Source organism: Chanodichthys erythropterus, chromosome 23 (assembly GCF_024489055.1).
Source record: "Chanodichthys erythropterus isolate Z2021 chromosome 23, ASM2448905v1, whole genome shotgun sequence".
Taxonomy (NCBI): Eukaryota; Metazoa; Chordata; class Actinopteri; order Cypriniformes; family Xenocyprididae; genus Chanodichthys; species Chanodichthys erythropterus.
The window spans coordinates 2,861,685-2,888,484 of record NC_090243.1 but is presented as its reverse complement, the minus strand read 5'-3'; the positions used below and the strand labels follow the sequence as shown (position 1 = coordinate 2,888,484).

At 33.9% G+C, this 26,800-nt stretch overlaps 2 protein-coding genes across 2 annotated transcripts; one reads left to right on the top strand and one right to left on the bottom strand.

Moving 5' to 3' along the window:
* Positions 1 to 405: 405 nt before the first annotated feature.
* Positions 406 to 5,268, bottom strand: psme1 (proteasome activator subunit 1). Its single transcript, XM_067378144.1, has 11 exons — positions 5,027 to 5,268; positions 4,827 to 4,859; positions 4,529 to 4,591; positions 4,317 to 4,418; positions 3,810 to 3,864; positions 3,075 to 3,172; positions 2,720 to 2,788; positions 1,135 to 1,202; positions 965 to 1,019; positions 772 to 858; positions 406 to 662 (listed from the first exon to the last, which is right to left on the bottom strand). The coding sequence occupies exons 1-11, from the start codon at positions 5,063 to 5,065 to the stop codon at positions 576 to 578; spliced, it is 756 nt and encodes a 251-aa protein (XP_067234245.1). The 5' UTR covers positions 5,066 to 5,268; the 3' UTR covers positions 406 to 575.
* Positions 5,269 to 13,730: 8,462 nt separating this feature from the next.
* Positions 13,731 to 26,570, top strand: pck2 (phosphoenolpyruvate carboxykinase 2 (mitochondrial)). The gene is made up of 10 exons (XM_067377397.1): positions 13,731 to 14,477; positions 18,117 to 18,332; positions 20,541 to 20,725; positions 21,372 to 21,578; positions 22,723 to 22,910; positions 23,052 to 23,214; positions 23,530 to 23,745; positions 24,559 to 24,696; positions 25,330 to 25,425; positions 25,561 to 26,570. Exons 1-10 carry the CDS (start codon positions 14,446 to 14,448, stop codon positions 26,028 to 26,030), a joined length of 1,911 nt encoding a protein of 636 aa, XP_067233498.1. The 5' UTR covers positions 13,731 to 14,445; the 3' UTR covers positions 26,031 to 26,570.
* Positions 26,571 to 26,800: the final 230 nt, after the last annotated feature.

Genomic DNA, 26,800 nt, shown 5'->3' with positions numbered 1-26,800 from the left:
AGCATCATTACTTCAGTCTTCAATGTCACATGATCCTTCAGAAAAAAAAAATGTATTCTTATTATAATTAATGCTTATATTGCTTATATTTTTGTGGAAACTGTGATGTTTTTTTTTTCAGGATTCTTTGATTAGAAAGTTCAAAAGAACAGCATTTATTTGACATAGAAATCTTTTAAAACTGTAAATGACTGTCACTTTTGATCAATTTATTGCAACCTTGCTGAATAAAAGTATTAATTTTTTTAACTTATATAAATAAAAAAAAATAAAAATAATATATATATATATATATATATATATATATATATATATAGTTATTTCCCCATTTTGTCAAACTGCAATGCATTTATAAAGATATTACATCAAAATAATGTTATATGTGACATTATGAATGAAACATGAGTGATACCACATTTAGCTAAACTCTTTATTGAGTAAAAACTAGTACAGTTGATTCTGTTGATGTAATTGAAGCTCAAATCAATGCACTGTGACTGTGGATGTGAAACTCAATACAACATGTTTTACTTTTCAGCAAATGTGTGTGTTTGTGTGTCTTTGCAGTGCGGCTCTCAGTAGATAAGCGCTTTTGAAGATAAGTCTCCTCTGGGCTTCTTAATCTTGTCAAAATTCTTGATGATGACATCATACAGCATGGCCTAGAGTTGAACAGAATGGATGTAATCAGTCATAGCCATCTTACCAAACACATAAACACCAACTTACATTAAAACTGAGAAATGCAAGGTAAGCCGAGACCGAACTTACATAAGTGTTGCGAATCTCCAGGGCTACAATGCGTAACTCACAGTACTGATGCTGATCCAGTTCATGGACAAGCTGCCTGAAATCTCCCTGTTGCCAAGAAACAAAACAATCAAATTATCAGAAGCTCGAAGATTTTTGAAAACATGTAAACAATGGTTTAATTCAGCAATGTCTAAATCTAACACAAACTGACCACATGTGGCTGTTTGGAAGCCTTGGCTACAGCGTCTCCCCTCTCACTGTAGTACCTGAGTAAACACAAACAGTCAGAAATATGACACATTAAAAACTATAATATGAATAACTATAAATGTATTTATAATAGAGCCATCATGAGGTTAGTGATACAGTCTGGTCTCTTACTTGGAAATCTGTGTCTGGAATCCCTCGATCTTGGTGCGGGTGTTGGTAAGCAATTCAAAAACTTTTTCCTGTGGGAACATTGATTTTTGCATTTATGCACATAAATTTAACACAACATTTGACTATTACATGAGTATTGCCACAACTTTTCTATCTTATGTACCACAGCCTCATTAATATGTTCAAGTACAATATGTTTAAGTTCCTGTGATGCAAAGCTGATTTTTCAGCATCATTACTCCAGTCTTCAGTGTCACATGATCCTTCAGAAATCATTCTGATATGATGATCTCGTGCTCAAGAAACATTTCTTGTTATTATCAATGTTGAAAACAATTGTGCTGCTTAATATGTTTTGTAGAAACCTTTATACATTTTTTCAGGATTTTTCAATTTTTTGACAGCATTTATTTGAATTTTTTTAGTGTACTTAGTACTGCTTTATTTAATCAGTGTAGTGCATCAAAAAATCTTACTTAAATGTTAGATTGGTAATGCAATTTAACACTATGATTTATTTTTTAAATTAAACAAAATAATTAATATTTGAAATTAATATATATTAAAAAAATGCATAGGTAAAAAAAAGTAGCACATATATTCTGCTAGTGTCATTCACACAAATTTATAAACTTGCACACATTACACATTATGGTATATAAAACAATTTACATTAAATTAATAATAATAATGTAATAATAATTGCATTATCTTATTTTAATTACTATTTTATTGTATATTCATATTTTTATATTTGATATTTTCGAAAATTCATATTTTTATATAAATATTTTCTCTTAAATTATGCATATTTTATGCATAAATATTGAGGCTGCACGATATAGATCGAAATATTACAAATGCATATCATAATGGCTTGCAATAAATGAATTATTTTAAATTTAAAAATTATTTTTAACACTGATTCATTTGTGCTCCAAATCTTCCTGAAGCAGTGTTTTGAAATCGACCATCACTAAATAAGTCGTTATTTTGTTTTTTTTGGTGCACCAAAAATATTCTCATCGCTTTATAATATTAATATTGAACCACTGTACTCACATGAACCGATTTAAATATGTTTTTAGTACCTTTATGGATCTTGAGAGAGGAAGTGTCATTGCTCCCTATGGAGGCCTCACAAAGCCATCGGATTTTAACTAAAATATATTAATTTGTGTTCCGAAGATTAACGAAGGTCTTACGGGTGTGGAAACGGCATGAGGGTGAGTAATTAATGACAGAATTTTCATTTTTGGGTGAACTAACCTTTTAACCCCCTGGAGCCGTATGGATTACTTTTATGATGGATTACTTCAAAACTGTGAGCGCTATTCACTGCCATTATAAAGCTCAGAAGAGCCAGGATATTTTTAAATATAACTCTGATTATGCTGTATACACATAGGATGGTTTGAGGGTGAGTAAATCATGGGATAATTTTCATTTTTGGGTGAGCTATCCCTTTAAAGTGTTATCTAATTTTTCTTTAATATCATGCAGCCCTAATACATATTCATTAATTCAAATCTAAGCTTACAGATGAGAAACAAAGTTATTTTATCACAATATAGGGCTAACTGACCTGTACAGCAACTCCAAAGTTGTTCCCATCTTCAATTTTGGGGACCTGTAGCTGTATCCACATTGACACCTGCACAAAGGTGTCACAATGTTACACAATGAACAAAAATGTCCTTAAATGCTTTATTAAATGTTTCGAAGCTAGCAGATTCTACATGCAGTATAAAATTAACTATAAATTATTGCAGAACCAGCAATTACATTTGTCAAAAAAGTCAAATCCATCAAAAAAAGGTGAAAATCAAATATCATTTTTACTTTTTTTTTTTTTTTTTTGATGGGTTTAACTTTTTGACAAACTTAATTTATTTAACTGTTCAGATCTGCATAGTTAGCACATGATATCACTTCCTCACCGTGTTAAGACACTCCTTTAGAGTCTGAATCTCAGGCTTCATGAGCTTGAGGAGTTTCTCTACTGTCTCATTGCAGGCGATGGGACCACAGGGAGGACCTTTCAGATCACAGTCAACATTATTAGTTAAATTTGTGCTTTCCAGATCGCCACGTTAGTTTGTAAGTACAGGATGAATGGAAGACTTTGGCTGCATCCGAAATCACATACTTCCCTACTATATAGCAGTACAATAAAAAAACAATATGTGACAAAAGAAGTTTGTCCGAATTCACAGTAGGCCAAAAGTACCTGGATAACCTACTTCCAGCAAGATTCTAAAGTGCGCATTCGATGGACACTTTACTATCCCATGAGGCCAAGGAAGAGGATTTGTGAATGGCAGTGAAGCGACGCAACTGATGCTGTAGGTCACATGATAATGACAACATGGTGCATGTCCAGATAACATTCATACTACACACATATAGAACATACTTTTATTTTGTGGTCGTGAAGTTACTTATTCAAAATAAGTACCTACTCAAAAGAGTATGTGATTTTGGACACAGGCCATCTTAAAATCTTCATTAGGTTCTGCACTATTTCTATGACATTACCAGTTCAACAGTGCCCACCTGTGTTCATGCTGTGAATTACACATTGTCATATTGCATTTGGGGGAATTCAGGTCTAGGGAAAAGAGAACCGAACAACTAACGTTTTCAGTTTCATTTTCCAAAATCCACACATTTACCTTCATCCTCATCTTCTCCTTTCTCTCCCTTCTTCTTTCCCTCTTTGGCCTCTTTCTGTGTGAATAAAATGTCATTAATGTCTAATAGTTTACTTAAACTAAACCACAAACTGGCTTGAAGGTGCAATATAGTAATTAACTTGATTTAAAAACTCATTAATGAGGATAATTAGTGATAATTAAGGATGCCTTCATCTAAATGTATGACATTAGTATGTATATTATATATTTTAAAATATAGAAAATGTCTAAAATATTGCTAATATATATTTGAAATAAATGAGGGGAAAAATGTAAGTAAAAATCAAATGTATCTGGGATGCAATTCAGTTATTTATTTGTCCTGATATATATATATATATATATATATATATATATATATATATATATATATATATGTGTGTGTGTGTGTGTGTGTGTGTGTGTGTGCGTGTGTGTGTGTGTTTTCTCTATTGAAATAATGTGAATAATTAGGCTTGTTAATAATAAATAATGTGTCATAATGACCTCCTCTTTCTTCTTCCTCTTGAGCTCCTCTTTGGCAGGGTCTGGGATTGGGATGTCTAGAGGAGCCCTGATGACAGACAGATCCTTCAGACTACAGGAACCCTAAATAATAAAAAATAATAATAACATAAATACAATCACAAACAGCATTGCTTTACCACAGCATAAAAGAGTCTGAATGTTTATGATGCACCTGCTGGATGACTTCATACCTGTAATATGTTGTCCATCACTGCAATTTTCTCAGGGAAGACTTTTGAGATCAACTGTTCAGCCTGTTTAAAAGAATCAAACAACAAACTTTCACTATGCAGTTATTGTTACTAGTGTAAAATCATAATATATTAGTATTGGTTCTCCTTCAAACTGCTTCATGAATGCTTCTGTCATGTTTCATTTCTTTTCACAATTATAAGAGTGTATGATACACTGTGTGAACTATAATAACTGGTATTGTGGCATAAACTAAGAAAGCTATGAAAGAGAGTGACTGAATGTATCACTAATTACCTCTTTGGTGATTTTTTGGGAGAATCCATCCACCTGCAAAGTACATAGGAAGTGTTTGTCAAACCTCTAAAACACAAACACGCGTTCATTATATATGCTGAGGTTTAAAGGCAAGCTAAAATCAAAATACCCCATTTTCGTTCACTAAACAGTAATAAATGACTTTAAATTATGTTTCGGGCCTATAATAGGCGGCTTACCTGTTTCTTAGACGCGGGGCTCATGTCTAAGGAAGTCATTTTTGCAGAATAGTCGTTTCGATTTATCTTATTGCAAAACTTTATTGAACCTGTTTGCAGAAAAACTCGTTTAATGTCTTATCCCACTGGGTAACGTGGGGTTTAGTTTGAAAAGAGAGGATGAAATCCAGTTGTTATCGACGAAACGACGAGAAGTCGCAGTTACTCAGCACAAAAAATGAAAATGAAAGTGAATTAAGCATTAAATAATAATTCCTCGTATCACCGAAAGGGGGTGACAACAATCAAAAAACTTTCAGCGAGTTACGGAAACAGGCTTTGCGCTACCAAATAGAATAAAAGTCCTATTTTTTTATTTTTTATTTTTTTTTTGTAAATACTGTACTAAGCAATGGTGTGAATGAGGAATTAATTATAGAAAGATAATATCATGTTTTCTCATATGAATGTATGCCATTAATTACAGTCCAAAAGTTTGGAACCACTAAGATTTTTAATGTTTTTAAAAGAAGATTCGTCTGCTCACCAAGGCTACATTTATTTAATTAAAAATACAGTAAAAACAGTAATATTGTGAAATATTATTACAATTTAAAATAACTGTTTTCTATTTGAATATATTTCACAAAGTAATTTATTCCTGTGATGCAAAGCTGAATTTTCAGCATCATTACTCCAGTCTTCAGTGTTACATGATCCTTCAGAAATCATTCTAATATGCTAATCTGCTGCTCAAGAAACATTTAATGTGTACAATTGTGCAAAATATTTGTGTACAATATTTTTTTTTTCAGGATTATTTGATGAATAGAAAGTTCAAAAGAACAATGTTTATCTGAAATCTAATCTTTTGTAACATTATAAATGTCTTTACTGCCACTTTTGATTGATTTAATACATCCTTGCTGAATAAAAGTATTCATTTCTTTAATTTCTTTTCAAAAAAGTAAAAATAAAAATTCTTACTGACCCCACACTTTTGAACGGTAGTGTATAATGCTAGAGAAGCTTTGTATTTCAGATAAATGCTGTTCTTTTGAACTTTCTATTCATCAAGGAATCCTGAAAAAAAAATTACACAACTGTTTTCAACATTGAAAATAATCATAAATGTTTCTTGAGCAGCAAATCAGCATATCAGAATGATTTCTGAAGGATCATGTGACACTGAAGACTGGAGTAACGATGCTGAAAATTCAACTTTGCATCACAGGAATAAATTACTTTGTCAAATATATTTAAATAGTACACAGTTATTTTAAATTGTAATAATATTTCACAATATTACTGTTTTTTACTGTATTTTTAATTAAATAAATGTAGCCTTGGTGAGCAGACGAAACTTCTTTTAAAAACATTAAAAATCTTAGTGGTTCCAAACATTTGGACTGTACTGTATATATATATATATATATATATATATAGATATATATATATATATATATATATATATATATATATATATATATATATATATATATATATATATATACAGTCGAACCAAAAATTATTCAGACACTATATATATATATATATATATATATATATATACAGTACAGTCCAAAAGTTTGGAACCACTAAGATTTTTAACTTTTGGACTGTACTATATATATATATATATATATATATACAGTCGAACCAAAAATTATTCAGACACTATATATATATATATATATAATAAAGTAAACTGTGACATATTATACACAAAAATTCTTCATACAGTGGACTACCTGTAAAATTTATACAAATTTGGGACCAAAAATTATTCAGACACTTTGACCTGACCATGTTTTGCTTAAGTGTTATCTGACATAATTAAGATTATTTTTTTCTGACACATTTTAACTCTGAGATCTTTTCATATTTTATTACCATTTTTTTTTTTTTTTACTATAGTGAATAAACTGTAATATTGAATGAAATTTTCAAGGTGTCTGAATAAATTTTGGTTAGACAAAATGTATTATTTAAATATATATATATATATATATATATATATATATATATATATATATATATATATATATATATATATATATATATATATATATATAGAAAACATCCGGAATGAGAACTAAATTTGAATGAATGAATGTAAAGGACAAAAATAAATGTATTTGGTATATATTTCAGTTATGTTTTGTCCTGATGTATTTTTTAAAGTAAAATTATACATAAAGAGGCCTATAATTCAAAATATATTAAATTGTATACAATTTGTATGTATTTTAAATTATTATTTGTCCTGATTTAAAGTATGGAAAAATATTCTAAATATTGCTAATATATTATTCAAAGAAATTAGAAAAATGTCATATAAAATATATGTATAATATGTTTTTTACTGTATATGTATTTTACAAACATATGTGAAATATATGTTAAAAATAAATAAATAAATAAATAAATAAATAAATAAATAAATAAATAAATAAATAAATAAATAAATAAATAAATAATGAAAAAATATTTGGTATATATTTCATATTTATTCACACTGATATGTTTTTTTTTATTTTAAAATTAAAAACTATAAATATTATTCAACTTATTTATTTGACTTATTCATTTGGAAGACACTACATCAACCTACTGTAAATCCAATGTGAGTTCTTTGGGAATTGAACACGTGACTTATGAATTGCTTATGTTCTTGCTTCTGAATTACATTTTGTAATATATTTCCAAAATGACAGTTTAAACAAATCTTGGAAAATATATTTCATATTTACAATTTATATGTCAAAATAATTGCATGAGAACCCAGCAACGTTATTACTCCTGATTGTAAGCCACAACACCACATTATCCCCTAAATATCTTTATTGATCTTGCTCAAAATGTTCTCATGAACACTGTCATATGATGCCAAAGCAAAAGCTTACATTACAACATGAATCGAGTTCTGATCAGGTATGTCATTCAAAGGCCTAAAAGACATCAGCACCATTAGATTTGTAACTGACAAAGAAAAACAGTCTGTGCAAGACTTGGTTACACTCTTTTAAAAAAATGTTTCCAAAACCGGGTTTTCGCAATGATGCCATAGAAGAACCATTTGTGGTTCCCCAAAGAACCTTCCAGTGCAGTTTTTAAAAGAGTGTGAAGAACATTTTAATAATCTAAAGAACCTTGCTCCACTATAAAGAATGTTTCGTGCACTGGAAAGGTTCCATGGATGTTAAAAGTTCTTCACGGAACCATCGATGCCAATAAAGAACCTTTATCTTTAAGAGCGACTCCCTAATTTAATCCTGAAAGTTGCTTTTAATGATATCAACAAAGAACATGCAGAGACAACAGCTACTCAAAGTAAAGAGATTGAGTACACTGCATGCTGTTTCAAGTAGACTGCAATTACGTGTAGGCCACTAGATCTAATCATCAATGTTTATTCCTTGACTTTCCGCTCATCCACTGAAAAGTACTCTCTTCCATCACAGATATCCACTGATTAAACAGAACACCACTGTTTACATGGGTGTTTTGCTTATTAAAGGACTGAATACGTCTCTCTAATCTTGTCAAACTGAATTAAGTAACATGTATTCAATGTTATTTTTGTTTGGGTTAAAACTCTTTTCAAGTTCATAGGAATTATTGCTTGAATTGACCCATGCAGTGCATGTTTTTGTTTTTGCATAGTCTAAAGGGCAAAGTTCTCTTTTCTCATAAAATGTAGCATGCGTGTGTGTGTGTGTGTTTGTGAATGAGTGTAAAGGTGATGATACATGGGGCAACTTTTTGAGCAATGTTGCTGAGTGATGTTGCTTGGGCACTTTTCCATTGAGAACGGGCCACAAATATTAATATAGAGTATCCATATAGAAATTTGTTGCCCATTCTCAATGGGAAAGTGCCCTAGCAAAATTGCTCAAAAAGGTGTATCATCACCCCAAGAATGGTCCTTGCTATTACAAGAATGGCCATTTAACAAATTCATTACCATAAAGTTTTTTAATGTAATATTGTTCACATATAAACTCTTAAGAAAAATGGTTCTGAACAGTACCAAATTAGGCTTCTACAGTAACAACAGCAGAACCTTTTCGGTGCTAAATAGAACCCTTCTTATAAGGATCCATAAATAACCATGCCTTGAAAGTGCTATAGGTCATCAATGGTGTTATAAATAACCTTTTTATTATAGTTTATTTTATATTAGTATCTTTACAGTTATAGTGTGTTTTTACAGTTATAGTGAGGAAGTGAGCCCTTTACAATGTTAAAAGGAAAAAGTGATATACAAAGCAATATATATATATATATATATATATATATATATATATATATATATATATATATATTTATTTATTTATTTATTTATTTATCATAAATTCAACATCTCTCTTACTTAGTGGAGAGGATAAGTATCCTTAACTGAATAGAGCTTCTCACACTTATGTTTTTTTAAACTAAAAAGAGAAAAAGATATGACTGGAAACCAATATGTAAGTTAAAATTTATAGACATTTTAAGAAAGAAATAATTTACTTGTTAAGAGTGTGTTGGCAGTCTGTGTAATTGGATGGCTGCTGAGCTCCAGAAAGTAATGAGGTGGCTTTGACAGTTACAGATTTGAAAAACAAAAAGGCGGGAAAAAAGAACCTCTAACACAAAGAACCATTTCAGCATATAAAGAGTTCTTCAAGACGATACGGTTCTAAATAGAACTGTTACTACATGTAAAGAACCTTTAAAGAACCATGTTTTTTTAGAGTTTAGTCTAATAAAAGTGTATTACAATGATTTTCCACCTTCGTCAGATTTGAACCCCCATGAACTGTACAAGATCTCTGGACATGTGACTGGCTTGTGTTGCGTATGACAGAATTGCATGATTTTTAATTAATTCATCTTCACTATGGATGTGTTTATAATGCTCATGATGAGTATAGCGAGGTATTGGGCTTCAGTGGATCTGTTACTTCACACAGATTAAAGTCTAACCACAATGGATTTTTAGCTTATCTTGATCCACTATCCTCTAATCTACCTCTCTCTCTCACACATACACACACACACACACACACACACACACACACAAACACTGTGATCTTTAGCCCGTTCATAGTGTTCCTGTCCCCTCTCACGTTCTCACTGGTCACAGTCATTGCACTGGAGACTACGCAAGGAACTTACCATGCGGCATGTGGTTTGTGTGTGCACTGGCAAGGTACAACTCTCCATGGCTCCAAAATACATTTGGACAATTAAGTCACTTGTCGAAAATGTCGAAATATTATTGCTATATACATGACGAAATATAAAATCAAAAGGCAGTCTGTAAACAAATGATGGTGCTTTTCTTTAAACAAACTTTCCTTCTCTGAACTATTTTTGCCTTTTGGATGGGGGTGGGCTCATGGCCATCCCTGGCTCCAGACCCGCCGTGGCCATCCCTGGCCCCTGACCAGCCATGGCCGCCCTCGGTCCATGACCAGCCATGGCCGCCCACAGCTCTAGACCCGGCATGAGGGCCGAGGGCCTAGTACCGCCTTGGAGACCTCTGCACCCCCCGCACCTGCCTGTAGGTCTCCAGGGAGGTAATGTTACATCCACGTCTTTCCTGAACTCCATTTCCCAGTATCCTCCTGTTCTGCGCACCTGTCTTCACTCCCATCAGTCTTCCCGCCGTCTCCCCGGATTCCCTGCACCTGTTGTTCCTTGTCAGCACTTTAAGTTGGACACTTTCCCTGCACTCCTGGGGCCTGTACCATGATGATAGTTGAACAAACTCAGGGTTAGAGGATTAGTTTCAAATTGACAAAACCAAACCACTCCAATCCGGCTTTGTTGGTACCATGATGCTGATCATCAACTTTCTCTGTCAACTCAGGCTTTGATCCTGAGTTTGTGGAGCGCGTGCACATGAATGCGTGACATCAGTGGCAAACAGCCAATCACATGCCTTGCAACAGAGATAAACTGTGATTCACTTCCCGCGAGAGAGTCAGCGTGATTCAAAACTCTTTTGCTTAAAATGAAGAATTCAAATGCATTTACACTATGTCACAGACACGTCAGGTTCCACCTCACTCCCTTACCCGCGCACTCAATCACCGGAATTCTAATCACCGCCACCTGCAGCTCATCACCACAGTCATCAGCCTCACTATAAGAACCCCACACTCACACACACACATTGTCCGGTCTCGTTCGTGATACACCTCGTTGTTCACCTACCTCAAGGACTCTCAAAACGATACTTACCTGTCTACATCATCTCCTTCGTCTCCATTGTCTCCAGTACTCCTCGTGTCCCTACCTGCTTGTGTGTGTGAGTGTTCCAGTCACCCATCTCCAGCGTCTCCTTCCACCATCACCTGCAATACAAAGAATAAGGACAGTATTACCTCTCTTTCACCTCCAAGACCCTCATATTCACCAGTCACTTACCTGTTTGCTCTGCTGATTGTCTCAATAAACAACCCAACTGCTTTTATCTCTGCTTCCGGTGTCTCTGTTGTAACACACTAATGGAAAATACTTGTCTGTGAAAGAGGACAAATAAAAGAAATGATCTTTATCTATCAGTGCAAGTGAAAGTTGTGAAGTTAGTTTATATAGTTGATAATATATAGCGATAGAGACTTAAACATACAAGATCACACGTAGTAATTTTTAAAGAGGATATTTACACCTTATTTAGGCCTATATTACATATGATCTATATATATATATATATATATATATATATATATATATATATATTCATTGAAACTAAGTGCTTAATAACTACTGTTACACTAAACTTGCGTGTGTATAATGGATTAATAAAAATATAGATAATTATACAAATCATATATAAATTATATTATCATTAAAACCAGACAATTTCATCATTAAATATTTGTTTTTACTATATAATGACCTTTAATTTGGAGGAAGAGAAACTGGGGGAGTGACTTTATTGCGTTAGGTGTGTCAGTGTCAGTTTGCTCACATCTGATTGGTCCAATTTCAGTTTCAGATCTCTAACCCAAAACATAACCTGCCCCGGAGCAGGTTAGACGTGGAGCGTAAGTTACCATGGCGATAAACACCGCTAAAAGTCAAGTTACTTTAATGGTACCTAAAACCCAGGATTGCCGCAAACTAATCTGAAACTTACCTGGCTAGCCAGCTAAACCGGCTTCATGGTACAGGCCCCTGGTCTGTTCTCTTGTTTGTTTTAAATGTGTATGTTGTTGTACTCCTGGATTGTTAATAAACCCCATTGAATTGTGGATCTCCTTGTTCGCCTCATCCCTTCAGCATACACCCGTAACAAGTGTTCATCTGATTTGTGTGCTAAAAATATTCGAAGTCATGAACATTTCCATCACATCTCAGAAAACATACTGAGTCTACCAGCAGTCTGTGGTAATGACATTTTAAACACTTTTTTTTGGAAATGGCTTACAAAGACTATAGCTCGCATTCTAAATGCAAACAATTAAAATGATTAAAAATATTTTATAATATTCTAGAATTCATGCTATATTTTTATAATTTCAACAATAGTATTGAACTATGCAATATTTACTATTCCATGTTGAAATACTGAAATGATATTGAACATTGAAATGATTTATGACCGAATTTAAAGGGTTAGATCACCAAAAATTCTATCATTAATTACTCGCCCTCATGTCATTCCACACCCGTAAGACCTTCGTTTATCTTCGGAACATGAATTAAGATATTTTTGAAAAAAAAAAACGATGGCTCAGTGAGGCCTGCATTGCCAGCAAGATAAATAACACTTTCAAACACCCAGAAAGGTACTAAAAGATATATTTAAAACAGTTCATGTGAGTACAGTGGTTTGTGCACCAAGAAAACATAATGACTTTATTCATCAATGTAGTGATGGGTGATTTCAAAGCACTGCTTCATAGCTTTGAAGCTTTACAAATCTTTTGTTTTGAATCAGTGGTTTGGAGTGTATCAAACTACCAAAGTCACGTGATTTCAGTAAACGAGGCTTCATAAGCGTTTTGAAATGTTTCGAAATTTGAATGGTTCACCACTGGGGGCGTGACTTTGGCAGTTTGATACACGCTCTGAACCACTGATTCGGAACAAAAGATTCATAAAGCTTCGCCCGTCACTAGATATTGTTGAACATTTTTTTTTTTTTTCGCATAAAAAATAACCTTGTCTTTTCATAACATTAAGGTTGAATCACTGTAGTCACATGAACTGTTTTAAATATGTTTTTATTTTAATTTGTGTTCCGGAGATGAATTTTCGGGTGAACTAACTAACCCTTTAAATGTGGCCCTAACCAAAAAAAACAAAAAAACAAACAAAAACAAAACAAACAAACAAAAAAAACCTTCTAATTCGAATAAAAACCAAAAGTTACTAAACACTGAATGCAAAATATCCAGACACAAAGATAAGGCACATTATTATTTATTCTATATTATTTCAGGTAGTTACAAGCTAATTAGCCTACTCTCCATGACCATTGAAATGTATTTTTTAAAGGCACATTAGTTATTGTTTTTAGAGTTTTACAAATAGGGGGTAAGGCTACAACAGAATAAATAAGTAGCCTATAGCTTTCTAATTTTTTTTAAAAGCAATATTGTTTTTAGGGATTATTGGCTTACTTCCCCCATTTTAACATTTACATATGGCATATGTGTCTCCAGCCCTACACTCACAACTGTGATGATGAATGAAGCGACGTCACAAGGAGCCCCATAAGCTTCCGCCTTACAATGTCCACTGAACAACACTCAACTTTTATCAACAACTGCTGACATGACACTAAGAAAATCTCGACGACGCTCACGTGACCTCAGAACTCGATAAAGACGCTTTAAAAATAAGATTCACTTCTACACATCTTTATACAGCCGGTACTGAGCAGGAACGCGGGACGGGGCACAACGGGCACAACGAGTCCTTTGCGGAATCGGAGACAGGAACCAGTGCGTGCTTGCATCAGCCGGCGAACTGAAATACAGTCCTCGCGATTCACTGTATTTGATTGACTTAAACGACTTCAATGATTCAGAAGCAACTTTTTGACTGAAATGCAACAGCTAGTTTTCCCACTTTGTCGTGTTTTATTGGAAGCGCACGCTTATTATCACTTTATTAAAATATTAGGCTATAATAACATATTAAAAATATGTTAATCGACTAGGAAGCTTGTCAGCGCAAAGCTTTATTTATTACTGAAACATCTCAGGCTGGCTCGCATTATTAGTACAGGATCTGAGTTGAGGGTGGGATCAGCTGGTGATAAGTTACACGTGTTAAAGTGCAAGGGTCTTGATTTACTCTCCTCTACCTCAAGAGCTGGATTATTACTCTCTTCAGTGTGATATGAGAGGTGCACAGGATTGAAGAGGAACAAGCCACCCCTCTCATATTGCTTTATTTTATTGTTTACTCCACCAATTTTACTTGCACCAAAGATGTCCTGCTTGTTGCTTGGAGTACTGAGGAGGTGAGTGTCTTTTATAATATGTTTTGCAGCTTTATATATATATATATATATATATATATATATATATATATATATATATATATATAAACAGAAAAACAGAATGAAAGGTCTAGATATACTTTGTTTTTTTGTTTTTGCTGTCTCAAAATATTCATTATGCATTCATCACATCCCTGTCTTTCCTGGGTAAACATCCTTGTTGTATAGTTTCTTGTGAGGGTAGATAGTATTTAACTAAACCTGAACTGGTCTATAAAACATTTGTTAACACCCTGTACAATTACAGTGTCAACTCCTCTGTTTTAGTGGGGGTACTAAAAACTACTGTTATAATTCAGAATAATCTTTGATATAGTTATGTAGAAATACAGAGTACATTATAATTCTCCAAAGTCATGAAGTCTGGTATTGCCTAATAATGACATTTGCCACATATTCCATCTCACTATTATACAGAAACTGGTGTTATATTGAGTGTGGCACGTACAGGAATGCAGAAACGTAAGTCACGTAGAGAACTGGCTTTTTTATGACTCAGTGTGTATAATTCTAAAAAAGCAGGTTATGAATAAGCAAGTAAATATCAGCTTTGACCACACAATAGTCACAGCAAGCATTTGTGAGTCTGTAATATGGAATCATCAATAATATCTCTTTCAAAGCCAAAATAATGAATAATGTTGAACTAATGATTTTAGATTTTTGCATCTGTATGTACTCTGAATCTCTCAACAGAATGAATGATTACATCAGCACAGGACTTCAAGTAAATATGCCCAGTGTGAAAGTCTCTATCTAGCTAAACTTTACCCTACAGATGCATGATACCGGGAACTGATTGTTAATGACGTATATGTGTGTATTTTGAGTGAACAATTCTGTTAACTTGTTTAACAGGTTATTTTGTGCTTTGAAACACCCTTGAGGTATAGGCTTAATGCATGCATATGGTTTAGACAGAAAAGCACCATTTTGGCCCAATCTACTATTGCACACATTTCTGAAATTTTTACGTGTGTTATGTGTTTATGCATGAACATAATGTGCTTGGAGTGGCCATACCCTGTTTAACCAGGCTCTGAGGGGAGGGGAGGGGAGTGAATGCAAAGGAGGCCATCTGATTGGTTGGTTCACATAGGGGTGTGTGTAACTGCCTATGATAATTGATGTGTAAAGCTCAGTGGTTATTGATGAACGTGAGGAATCACGGGGGTCAAAACTGTGATGGACTTAGAGACTTTGTTCTAGTGAAGTTTTTATACATTTTATGGCTTTGGAAAACAATAGAAGGGAATTCTGGGGTAGAGAGTGTTGCAATTGGGGTGGGGGGTTGGGCTGAACAGAATGAAAGGGTAAAAGAAAAGAAACCCACCTCTTCGTATCCTTCAGACATCCTTTTAATTATATACACCAGGCCTTGCAGTCACGTGCCGCCTTGAATGGTCAGTTCGCTAACGCTGTTAAAGAATGACAGGCTTGCTTTTGACCCCTATGTAAGTTCAGAAAGCAGAGGATTGAGTGGAAAAGACAAAATTCAGCCCTACTCTGGCATGAAACCTTTATTTTTTGTCTTTGCTCACTGTGTATTTTCTCTTCCTTAACTATCTTTTTTAATGAAAGTTTGTTTGGGCCACGGAATTAAAAATTAAAGGTAATTGCAACTTTTTATCTCACAGTTCAGACTTTTTTCTTGCAATTGCTAGGTTACATTTTACAATTCAGGCTTTCTTCTCCAAATTGCAAGTTTAATATCTCAGGTCAGACTATATATTTGGTGTCTTCTTGAACTACAACATATAAAAAATTGTTAGTTATAATGAACTTATTGTGCTAATGTTGTACTGCAATAGACTACTGAGATGAAATACGGGTAAGGTTAGGACAGGTTTTGTGGTATGAGTAGGTTTAAGGGTAGGTTAAGTGGTAAGGGATGGTCAACTGTAATTATTGATGTAATTATAGAAATTACAGATGTAATTAAATGCGTTTATATATATATATATATATATATATATATATATATATATATATATATATATATATATATATATATATAAGTACAATGAAAAATATGTATGTACACAATAAGTTCATTGTATCAAATGATTAATTTAAATGTTGGTACATAGTAGTTAAAGACACTTCATAAAAAGTTGGTCAAAAAAAGTCAGAATTGCAAGTTATAAAGTCTGAATTGTGAAATATAAACACGCAATTGTAAGATTGAAAAAGAATGTCCTCCTCTTTCCTCCCTTTTACTGCCTCTTCTCTGTTTCATTTTATTCAATTTACTGTACATTTATGCATTTAGTAGATGCATTGACATTCAAGGTATTCATTTTATTAGACTGTGTGTTCCTTGAGAACCTAAGCCACTTAATATTGTAAATTTTGCTGCTAACTTTTAACCAGTTGTGCAGAATGTAGTGTACTTCATTCCAAAGGACACCACTAATTAGTCTTACAGCTTCTAAATCACTTATCTTACAGTTTCGGTCAAAGATCTGTGTTAAAGTACATTTAGCAATTATGATGCAATATTCATACTGACATACTGTCAGCTTAAAAGAATGTTCATTCATTAATGTAACATGTCTCACGTATTTCCATGGATCACATATATCCATTATACAGTACATTATCTACAGTGTTTAGCTTAGACTTTAAATTGAGTTGGGTTTAGAAATGTTCTACTTGAATCTGGAGTATAGAGGGGTTTTTTTAGATTAGCCACCTTATTATTAACAAAAGAGCACAAAATTGCACAAATAGTTTTAACGTTTACTGCATTTGTTATTGTTGAAAAGGTAAATTCACACAAAATTATGTAAAAATTACAGTTTTCGTGAGTATCTTAGTAAAATAGTCGGTTATGCCTTAAGTGAATGTAAACTGTCGAGAAAGACAATGCATGTTTATAGTATCAGTATATTGGATCCATGCATTAGTCTTAAAGTGACAGCAGCCTAATATTCCTGCTGCTGAATGTGTTTGTGTTTTTAATGTTAATCAAACAACAAAAGACAGAAAAAAATCACTCACTACTGTTGACTGAATAACTTTTGTAACTTTAATAAGGATCAATCTATATTTAATTTACACAACGAAAACTATGCAGTGTTATTTTACATTTTTTATTACTATATTAAATTTCTGTACCTGTAAACTCCTGTTAGATCTACCTAAAAAACACTGTTTTGTTCATTTGCATCTTTGTTTTATTGTAGGGTATTTGTTTACCTGTCCTTTTTGTTTTTAAATGAATCAATGTTTTGAACGAAACAGTTGAGTGAATGATTCAAATGACTCACATTTGTTGCCACCTACTGGCATATTGATGTAACTTACAGAAATTGCTGAATAACACCACTAAAGCACAAACTGACTTGTCTTTCTGGTACGTGCAAACAGACAAGCAGTCTTACAGACATACAGTGAAAAGTCAATGTTGTTTGACTGTATATCAACACTAACTGTTCATAATATAATTATAATTTTCAGTTTTGTATGGTGTGTTGTGTGTGTGCATATAAAATGTGTAAAACTAACTAAGAATGAAGTGTGTTGTAGGCTGATCCATGCTTATGTCATTAATCTTTAGTTTGTTGTACTAATGTTTGTGTGTGTGTGTCCATGTAGGCGAAATGCCATCAGTACAGCTTCAGTGGGAGCGCGGTCCCTCGCCTCCATTCCCTCTCTGCCCTCGTCAGTGGCTGACTTTGTGTCTGGCGCAGTGGCTGAGTGCAAACCTGCTAAAGTGCACGTGGTCACAGGCACACTAGAGGAGACGGCAGACATCCTGGCCAACCTCGAGAAAGAGGGCATGGTAAAGAAACTCAGCAAATATGAAAACTGGTAAGCTGTTTTTCATTTATCATATTGTATAAGTATTTTAAAGTGCCCCTATCATTTTATTTCCGGATACTACCATTCATGCAGTGTTGCTAAACCCCTCTCTGAAAATCTCTAGGATTACTCTCAAAAGTCTCCATTTTTCACAAAAAGTAAACAAATATGAAAATAAAGTACAAAACATTGTAACATTGTGTGTGTATATATATATATATATATATATCAGTACAGTCCAAAAGTTTGGAACCACTAAGATTTTTTATGTTTTTAAAAGAAGTTTCGTCTGCTCACCAAGGCTACATTTATTTAATTAAAAATACAGTAAAAACAGAAATATTGTGAAATATTATTACAATTTAAAATAACTGTTTTCTATTTGAATATATTTCACAAAGTAATTTATTCCTGTGATGCAAAGCTGAATTTTCAGCATCATTACTCCAGTCTTCAGTGTTACATGATCCTTCAGAAATCATTCTAATATGCTGATCTGCTGCTCAAGAAACATTTAATGTGTACAATTGTACAAAATATTTGTGTACAATATTTTTTTTCAGGATTATTTGATGAATAGAAAGTTCAAAAGAACAGTGTTTATCTGAAATCTAATCTTTTGTAACATTATAAATGTCTTTACTGCCACGTTTGATTGATTTAATGCATCCTTGCTGAATAAAAGTATTCATTTCTTTCATTTCTTTTCAAAAAAATAAAAATAAAAATTCTTACTGACCCCAAACTTTTGAACGGTAGTGTATAATGCTACAGAAGCCTTGTATTTCAGATAAATGCTGTTCTTTTGAACTTTCTATTCATCAAGGAATCCTGAAAAAAAAGTACACAACTGTTTTCAACATTGAAAATAATCATAAATGTTTCTTGAGCAGCAGATCAGCATATTAGAATGATTTCTGAAGGATCATGTGACACTGAAGACTGGAGTAACGATGCTGAAAATTCAGCTTTGCATCACAGGAATAAATTACTTTGTGAAATATATTTAAATAGTACACAAATATTTTAAATTGTAATAATATTTCACAATATTACTGTTTTTTACTGTATTTTTAATTAAATAAATGTAGCCTTGGTGAGCAGATGAAACTTCTTTTAAAAACATTAAAAATCGTAGTGGACTGTACTGTATATATATATATATATATATATATATATATATATATAATTATTATTTTTTTGAATGAATGAATGAATTATAAAAAGAACAAATAACATTATAATCTGTTAAATAATTATGTCTGCCAAGCTCTGTTGAACATTATACTAACAGATCATCAAAATTAAAAGGATGTGGGTGTGACCAACCTGTCAGAGAGTTTAACTGCTCAAAATAAAGAATAGCCAAAAATTGCTAATTTGATTTGAATATAGCCAATTATAGCTCCTTGTCGCAAAACATTAATAAAAGTCGCAGCAACTATTAGAGAGTAGCTAAATTTGGCAACAAATTGGCAACACTGCTTTCATGTTGTGTGAAGTTTGCAAAGTTTCAAAAGATTAAAGTGCATGACAAATGGAGTTATTGTCTTCCAAAAGAAAGAAGCAATTCTGACCTGCCTAAAACGAGTCATCAGTAATTCTAGTCTTACTTCCTGCACGAATCTACGTACGTAATGCCCACCTATGGTCTTCACTGGCTGCGAACGTCTACTTTGACCCACAAACACGGTAGTTTTAGCTGAGGCCTGGAAGAGTTTGGTCCATGTTGTCGACATGTCAAGAAGATGTTTTTTTTCAGTACAGCGAAAGCAAACCCACTTTGCATGTACTTCCAAAGGATGAGGATTCGGGCTCCAATTGATATGGTTAATCCGATGCCATCATTGTTTTTCATATCACTGTGTAAACAAGTGCTGAGGAAGCCTCCAGAGCTGAAATTAAGATGTGGTAAAGGGTGGTTTGTCTCTGACACACACTATAAACAGTTCTCGGAAAGGAGGGGTTTAGAGAGACTGAATCCTTTTCAGACACTGTGAAAAAAGAGGCAATGCTGCTATGCATATTATGAAAAAAAGTGTTTTTTTGACATTGAATGTATGTAAACTTATTGTTGGAGACCTCCAAAACAAAATTAAGACCTTTAGAATAACATAATAGGGGCTCTTTAAGAAATACTGATGATAATATGAATGGTCTGACATAACTTAATCCTGATTTATATTTCTGCTGATTCTTAATCTTTTCTGTGTGCAGCTGGCTGGCACGTACTGACCCTAAAGATGTGGCTCGTGTGGAAAGTAAGACAGTGATCGTCACGAAGAGCCAAAGAGACACTATCCCCATCCCCGCCGGAGGTGCTAAGTCCCAGCTGGGCAGCTGGATGAGTGAGGGAGACTTCCAGAAGGCCAGAGAGGACCGCTTTCCTGGCTGCATGGCAGGTGTGTGTGTTACCCAAACTACTGATCAATAACTGAAACCTGGCAAATAGTTAGGTTAGTTAATATTAAATTATTATTATATAATATTATAAAAAAATATTGATAAGTTATTTAATAAAACAAGGACAAGAATCAATGAAAACATGCAATAATAATGATCCAGGCATCTGAATCAGCTCTTTAAAATACTGAAAGTGCACTCGTCTATATTGTTTGCCTGGATATATGCCCGGTTATAATGCTCTATTATTTGATCATCATATGATGAATTACTGCTGCCATGATCAATAGTAAATGTACACAAACCAGAGCTCTCTTAAATCAAATTCAGTTTGCTGCGGCACCTGCCTTTCATGGCCAGCAATAGGGCAGTGTAAATTGCATCAAGCAAATATTATATATAAACATTATATATAACAATCCTGACTAAAAGGAGGCATGTTTGAACTGAAAAGAATAACTTTTCATTTTGTAAAACTCATGCACAAAATCCCATCAGTTGAGCTTCCTTGGTATTCAACCTGGAATATTTATTTAAAATCCAAATGTTGTTCATCAGTCCTCATGGTCATGTAGGATAGACTAGGAAGAAACTTTTGTAATGCCTAAAAAATCTGAATATTTCTTACTTTCTGTCCCTCTGTAGGACGCACTATGTACGTGATTCCCTTCAGTATGGGCCCCGTGAACTCTTCTCTTGCTAAGTTTGGTGTTCAGGTGACAGATTCTCCATATGTGGTGGCTAGCATGGGCATCATGACACGCATGGGGACACCTGTGCTGGAGAAACTAGCAGAGGGGGCGGAGTTTGTGCGCTGCCAGCACTCTTTGGGCCGACCTTTACCACTGAAAGGTATCTTAACTGCTTTATTTTAATGTCAGATTAAATGTAAATGTGATTCGGTCCATCAAATGAAACTTTAAATTTCACCAATTCCTTCAAATTATCTATTTTGTCTTTTTTTTTTTTTTTTTTTTTTTACATTATTTATGATATTATTTGGCTATTTACACAACCTTTCAAAAGTCTGAGGTTGTTAAGACTTTTTAATTTTTTTTTGTAAGAAGTCTCTTATGCTCACAAAGGCTGTATTTATTTGATCAATAATAAGTAAAAAAAAAGTTTTAAAATAACAGGTTACTCTTTTAATATATTTTAAAATATGATCCTTCAGAAATCAGTCTAATATGCTGAGTTGGTTCTCAAATAACATTTCTTATTATTATCAGTTTAAATTATCAGTTTGTGCTGCTTAATATTTTTGTAGAAACCAAGATACGTTTTTTTTCAGGATTCTTTGATATACATATATATATATATATATATATAAACACTGTTCTTTTGAACTTTCTATTCATCAAATAATCCTGAAAAAAAATATTGTACACAAATATTTTGTACAATTGTACACATTAAATGTTTCTTGAGCAGCAGATCAGCATATTAGAATGATTTCTGAAGGATCATGTGACACTGAAGACTGGAGTAACGATGCTGAAAATTCAGCTTTGCATCACAGGAATAAATTACTTTGTGAAATATATTTAAATAGTACACAGTTATTTTAAATTGTAATAATATTTCACAATATTACTGTTTTTAACTGTATTTTTAATTAAATAAATGTAGCCTTGGTGAGCAGACGAAACTTCTTATAAAAACATTAAAAATCTTAGTGGTTCCAAACTTTTGGACTATATATATATATATATATATATATATATATATATATATATATATATATATATATATATATATATATATATATATATATATATATATATATATATATATATATATATATATATATATATATATATAGCTCTGGAAAAAATTAAGAGACCACTTAACATTGATTTCTGAACATGGAGTGGTCTCTTAATTTTTTCCAGAGCTGTATATATCTATATATATATATATATATATATAATATATATAAAATATACACATGTTTATTTTTCTTATCTATATCGCTTTCTCTGTTCTTCCCGTACAGCTCCTTTAGTAAACAGCTGGCCTTGTAACCCAGAGAAGGTGTTGATCTCACATCTCCCAGACACCAGGCAGATCTTATCCTTCGGCAGTGGTTACGGTGGAAACTCGCTCCTTGGAAAGAAGTGCTTTGCTCTTCGTATCGCCTCACGCATCGCCAAAGACGAAGGCTGGTTGGCCGAACACATGCTGGTATGATGGAAAACCATACAAAATCCTGGATCTTGTTTGCGAGTGTACAACAATCATCTTACTGATGTACTACTCTCTTAGCTGGAGTATTCATTTATAAAACATGATGTTGATACTCGTCACTGTTTCTCTTCCCTCCAGATTCTCGGAATCACAAATCCTCAAGGAGTAAAACGGTACATTGCAGCAGCGTTCCCGAGCGCTTGTGGGAAAACTAACCTGGCCATGATGAAACCAGCACTGCCAGGCTGGAAGGTTGAGTGTGTGGGCGATGACATCGCCTGGATGAAATTTGACAGTCAGGGTGAGAAATATGACTTGTCCTAGACAGCATATGCAATTATTGACACAAGTGTGGGTTTACAGGCAGCCAGAAAATGACACCATATCTCTTATTTTAGCACTTTTATTGGGCAGCAAAGAGAGAATTAATTAAAATAGAAATAATTGCATGGTTCAGCAAACAAAAAACTATAAAAAACAGTTGCTCAGGGACAGGTTTACAGTATAGTGTATTAATGTATAACGTGAGGAATCTGTTGATGGGAATATTGATGTTTATGATTATAAATAAATGTTTTCAATACAAACGGTGGTGTATTTTGACTCTCTTCACCAGGTAAACTCAGAGCTATTAATCCAGAGAATGGTTTCTTTGGAGTTGCCCCGGGGACGTCCCTTAAGACCAACCCTCATGCCATGGCAACCATCTCCAGTAACACAGTGTTCACTAACGTAGGAGAGACCAGTGATGGGGGTGTTTGGTGGGAGGGTCTGGATCCACCTGCACCAGGAATCAAACTCACAGACTGGCACGGGAAATCTTGGAAGTATGGTAAGACCATTTATTAGTAAAGGCATTTTTTACAACACATCTAAAAATTCTTAAGAAACATTAATTAATATATAAAGAGAATTTATAAATATAAGAATTGATATAAAAACACACATATATATGATTTTATATAAAAATATATATCTAGTGATGGGCAAGTTCAAAACACTGCTTCATAAAGATTCAAAGATTAATGAATCTTTTGTTTCGAATCAGTGATTCAGATTGTGTATCAAACTGCCAAAGTCACATGGGCTTCCTTATGTCATTACTGTTATGAAATGTTTTGAAACAGTTCGAAATTTCATTGGTTCACCAGTAGAGGGCAATGATCTCTGTGAGATCTCCATTGAACAAGTGTCTATGGGTTTTACCTGATCTCTGATTAGTTTTATACATTTGTAGATGTTTTAATTAGACATTAGTATTAGTAAAATAAATAATAGTAGTTATTAATCTCTTATTAGACTGTTTAGCTTGAGCCATGGAACAAACAAAACAAGCCCTGAAAATTTATAAAAGAACACATATTATACAGACACTCTATATTTAATCTTATTAGATTAGTTAATTGCATTTTATAGATTTTACTTTCAATAATACATTTGCAATAAATTTGTAAAAGCTGTTTTTATGCATGTTTGGCTGCATTTACACTGTTCTGACCACTAGGGGTCACCGTGGAGACGGGTGCCAGATTGTTTCAAAGCCTCGACACATTACGGCAGATTTGCTTCAACTGTTTCAGTGTTTCAGGAAGCCTCAATCTGCCCATCACTAAATATAACTTTTAATTCTTCTTTTGTTTTTCAGGTGATTCTACACTGTGCGCTCACCCGAACTCCAGGTTTTGTGCCCCTGCTGGCCAGTGCCCTATCATAGACCCACTCTGGGAGAGTGATGAGGGCGTCCCTATTGATGCCATTGTATTTGGTGGCAGAAGACCAGAAGGTGGGTGTCACTGAATCAAAACCTTTATACCAAGATATCGTTATACCATATAGTACCATTTAAGTAGTTCCAAACGTAGGTTCGGGAGGAGCCTAAACATTCAGTCCTGTCAATCATCATTACGAGTGTATATAAGCAGCAGTCACTGTGTCATCCCAGCAACAATTCTTCCAGCATCTCTCCTCCTCTATTTCTCTAATTCTCTCTCTGCACAGTACTGTTATAGGAGGGTTTAGCCTCGTGTTTGAGCCTCCTTCGAGGACAGCAAGCCAAGTTTGAGTACTATTAACAATTAAGATTGAATGGGCAGGCGAACTTGTAAAAGAGCCAGCAGCTATCACTCTGCAGCTCTAGTCTGATCACCCTCTGAAGCTAAGCAGGGTTGAGCCTGGTCAGTACCTGGATGGGACACCTCCTGGGAAAACTAGGTTGCTGCTGGAAGAGGTGTTAGTGAGGCCAGTGGTGTCCACTGAAGTAATGGATGCTGAAAATTCAACTTTGCATCACAAAAATGAATTACATTTTAAAATATTTAAACAAAATAGAACAATTATTTTTCAAATAAATGCATAATAGACTTCTTTCAAAAACATTTTTATGTTATACATAATATCTACCTGTCTTTTGTCCCAGGTGTGCCTTTGGTGTATGAGTCATTTAACTGGCGCCATGGTGTGTTTGTGGGTGCAGCCATGAGATCTGAATCCACGGCCGCTGCGGAACATAAAGGTACAAACTTTAATTTCTCCATATGATAAATAGAGGGGGACACAAATGGTACACTACAGTTTAAATACTTAGTGAAAAACTGAACAAAACTGTTATTTTTCATAAATGACTATATATATGGCTCATTTTCCTTAGGTAAAGTAATCATGCATGACCCCTTCGCAATGCGTCCTTTCTTCGGCTACAACTTCGGCGACTATCTGGCCCACTGGCTGAGTATGGAGAAGCGCAAAGGCCCGACCCAGCTTCCTAAGATCTTCCATGTCAACTGGTTCCGGAAAGATCAGAAGACCGGCTCTTTCCTGTGGCCAGGGTTTGGAGAGAATGCCCGTGTCCTCGAGTGGATCTTCAAACGATGTGGCCGTACCAGTGAAGAAGAGGCTGCCACCAAGAGCATTGTGGGATGGATTCCACAAAAGGGTGCCATAAACACAGAAGGCCTGGGTGGGAACATCGATATGGGTGCCCTCTTTGACCTGCCCAAACCCTTCTGGCAAAAGGAAACACAGGAGCTTCGGACCTACTTCACCCAGCAGGTTGGAGCTGATCTACCTGCACAAGTGGAAGGAGAGCTGAGGGCGCTGGAGGAGAGAGTTAGGGATTGAACAGACGACGCTACATTACATTGATGTTGAGTAAATGTGAGGAATAAGATTGGTTGAGGTGGAAGTAACTGTTTTAATGTGACTAACTGTTGCACTGCAGTGGACACTGCATCTGAGAAACACAAAACCAAAACGTTCACTAGATGCCATCAGTGGTACCAATTCCAAGTGCCTTGTTTTATCTTAAAGTAAAAGCTAAAAAACTCTATTTAATGTTTACAAGCTATCTAGCAAAATGCCATTTTAGATTATTTTCAGTTCAGACAAGACCACATGATGAATTTAAAACAAAACATCTTAAAAAATGTATAGTTTATGAGTACACTACCTATTATAAGCACCAATATCATCATTTGTACTTAAATAATTTTTATTTCCAAAGAATTTGCCTTGTGTTGGTGATTCAGGTTGTAATATGATTGACATGATTTGGGTTGAGCTAGGGTTGAAGAATCTGGACCAAAGAGTACCAAAGAGTCTCAGTCAATGAATGTGTATGTTTTTACCTGAGCTGACTGAATAAATATAACTCTAAAACAAACTTTGTTATGTGCGTCAGTCGGTTTTCTTACATCACAACGGTTTCAATAAACTATAAACAAATAATATAATGATACCACAAGTGTTTTATACCTTATAGATTATGCCATAAATTTCGTTCTGTTTTGAACTGGACATTGTCACACAAGATTCATTGTAAATGTGAATTTTACAAAATGAACACAAATACTCTTCAGTGATAAAACACTGAATGTGGATCTTAGTTAACC